Source organism: Helianthus annuus, chromosome 8 (genome assembly GCF_002127325.2).
Source record: "Helianthus annuus cultivar XRQ/B chromosome 8, HanXRQr2.0-SUNRISE, whole genome shotgun sequence".
Classification (NCBI taxonomy): domain Eukaryota; kingdom Viridiplantae; phylum Streptophyta; class Magnoliopsida; order Asterales; family Asteraceae; genus Helianthus; species Helianthus annuus.
In genome coordinates, this window is record NC_035440.2 from 30,861,894 (window position 1) to 30,864,381 (window position 2,488).

General features: G+C 42.6%; 1 protein-coding gene across 1 annotated transcript; it reads right to left on the reverse strand.

The window, feature by feature from the left end:
• Positions 1-1,068: 1,068 nt before the first annotated feature.
• LOC110869808 (proline-rich proteoglycan 2-like) lies at positions 1,069-1,878 on the reverse strand. The gene has a single exon (XM_022119025.1). The coding sequence runs from the start codon at positions 1,876-1,878 to the stop codon at positions 1,069-1,071; it is 810 nt and encodes a 269-aa protein (XP_021974717.1).
• Between the last annotated feature and the right edge of the window lie 610 nt (positions 1,879-2,488).

Sequence of the window (2,488 nt, forward strand, 5' to 3'; positions counted from 1 at the left end):
TGAGTGTGTGGTTGAGAATGGGTTTTTGAATGAGTTTGAGACGGAACAACACTCGGCTCTTTAAACTTAGCATCTACCGCATGAGAAACTGCCGCGGTGATCATTGCTTGCAGTTCGGCACCCGTGATATTAATCCTGGTGTTGCCCTCTGCAGGATGACTGTTTGCCTCATCCCGTCCGAACCAGCCATTTCTGAATACTATATCAAACAATAATGATATTTAAATTACATATATATATTGATTCATCACATTGATGATCAAATGGCCTTGGTATTTATTAAACTATTTAGACCAATTTAATGATCAATAGAATATAATATTCTTTATATTTATTAGACAGGGGAAAATAAAATTCACAACTGTCAATGTCGTATAAGACATTTAACATTAGGCTTGTCTCGAAGGAAATTTAAATAGCTTAGGAAGCTTGTCACATGGACGATTAGAATATAATCAACGATCTCTTTGATCAATGATCTTTTAAGGGTCGAACAAAGTTCATCGCCTTTTCGACAAGAAGTTTATGAATGAAAGTTTCATTGTCATTATTACACCTTTGCTTATAAGCCTACATCTCTAATGGATGTCTTGGTGTACACATCATATTGATGTTTATTAGCCATGATTCGCATTGATCATTTAGGGTATATATATAAGTAACTTGGAAAAATCCAAGTACATTTTGGAAGCTTGTGTGGTTTCTCGTACCATATAGCTAGGAATGCTAACATGTTTTCAGATGTTAACAGAGATTTTATTGTCTTAAAAATGTTGTACCGTCATGGCCAGTTAATATTTTGGCTAGGTTATACCTCTAAGGATTTCTTTGGCAAATCAATTATAAATTGAAAAGATATAACATGATGTAATAAAATGCATATTTAAAAACCAAAGATAACTTCATTAAATATGAAACGAGTACAGGTCCCCTAAACGGGACTTAGAAAGGACAAACTGCCCACGCAGGGGCTACAGAAAGAGGAAAATAAGTCCACGCAGGGACTTTGATACTGAAAATAAACTAATGTCCTCACAGGGACATGATTACAAACAACACAAGAAAAAATTAAACAATCCCCTTCTTCTTCTTCCCTTTGATAAGGTTTGCAAGGCCCTTCATGAAGCTATTATGCTTCTTGTTTTTCCTAGCTTTCTGCTCAACCCTATCCAACCTTTCCAGGATTTCCTGAGTTTGCTGCTGCTGCTGTAGCTGCTGAGGAGGAGGACGTTGCTGGTACGGCGGGTACTGATAATCCTGTACCGGGTATCCAGTTGGATAAACTAGAGGGTAAGAAGAAGGGTAAAGATGATGGTATTGAGCAGCGGTAAGGTAGGGATCCTGGTTTCCATAGTCTGATGGATATCCCGATGTGTTTTCAAAAAGATTATACCCAGAAGAACCTGGGTAAGTCGGGATAGGGTTGTCGAAACCCATAGGCGGCTGAGGTGGTGCATAAGAAGCTGGCGGAGGATCAACCTCCGGTGCCGCGTTCGATGGCCCACCCATTTGGGGGTCCTCTGGAATAGGAGGGTAGGAACTCGAACCCCGAGGAGAACTAAAACGAGGTCCTCCTTGCACTGACATGCGTGCATTCCTCCATTGACTCGGAGGCTCGGGAGGTGGCTGCTGAGGTGGCTCCTCAACAGGAAGTGGTGGAGGTGAAACTGCCTGAAGCTGGGGCTCATCCAAGGGAGGTTGAGCTGGAGAACTATGGTATGATGGGGTAAAGAACCAATCATAAGTGGCCATTTTCTCTTGAAACGAGTCGGGCCCATGGTAAGGTGATCCCTGAAATGGAGATCCACTTGATATGCTTATTGGGTGGCCCGGCGTTCCGGTCTGCATCTCCGGATCTGGATCATCGTCCGTTTCCATTTCTAGAGAAAAATGGTCCTCAGGGCCCAAAGGGTTGTAGCTAAGGAAATCGTTAACATAATCGTTCGGGTTAAACTGCCCCGGGGAGTAGAGGGAATCTGAATGGTGAAACGAATGGGAATGCAATGAGTGGTACGATTGGTGAGACTCGAGAGAATGATGGGATTGTTAAGAGTGGTGCGAGTGTTGGGGATCATCTGGGATAAGTGGCCCGAATGATGGGTGAAATGAAGGTGAAGAGCTTAACGAGACAGAATGTCTCGCCGGCTCAAAGGAGTGACCCCACTGATCGTGTGAGTCAGAACTAGAAAGGGACGCAGACACTGGGAGATGGTCCTGCTGCCGATGGTCCCCCTCGCATGGGACCTTTCCCTCTTCCTCTAACTCTAGGAGGCATTTTTGATGAACTTCCTGTCAAAGCAAGAAATCAAAACAAAATAAAATATAAATAGCAAAGAAAAGTTAAGAACAAATCCTAGGTCATTTGCCTAGACTCGAGAGTCTAAGGAATGTGCTTATTGTGTCATTGAGATTAAACACAGAAGGTTAGTGTTTAATTCACTCAATGTTGGCTCTGATACCAACCTGTCACACCCCGATATTTCCACAT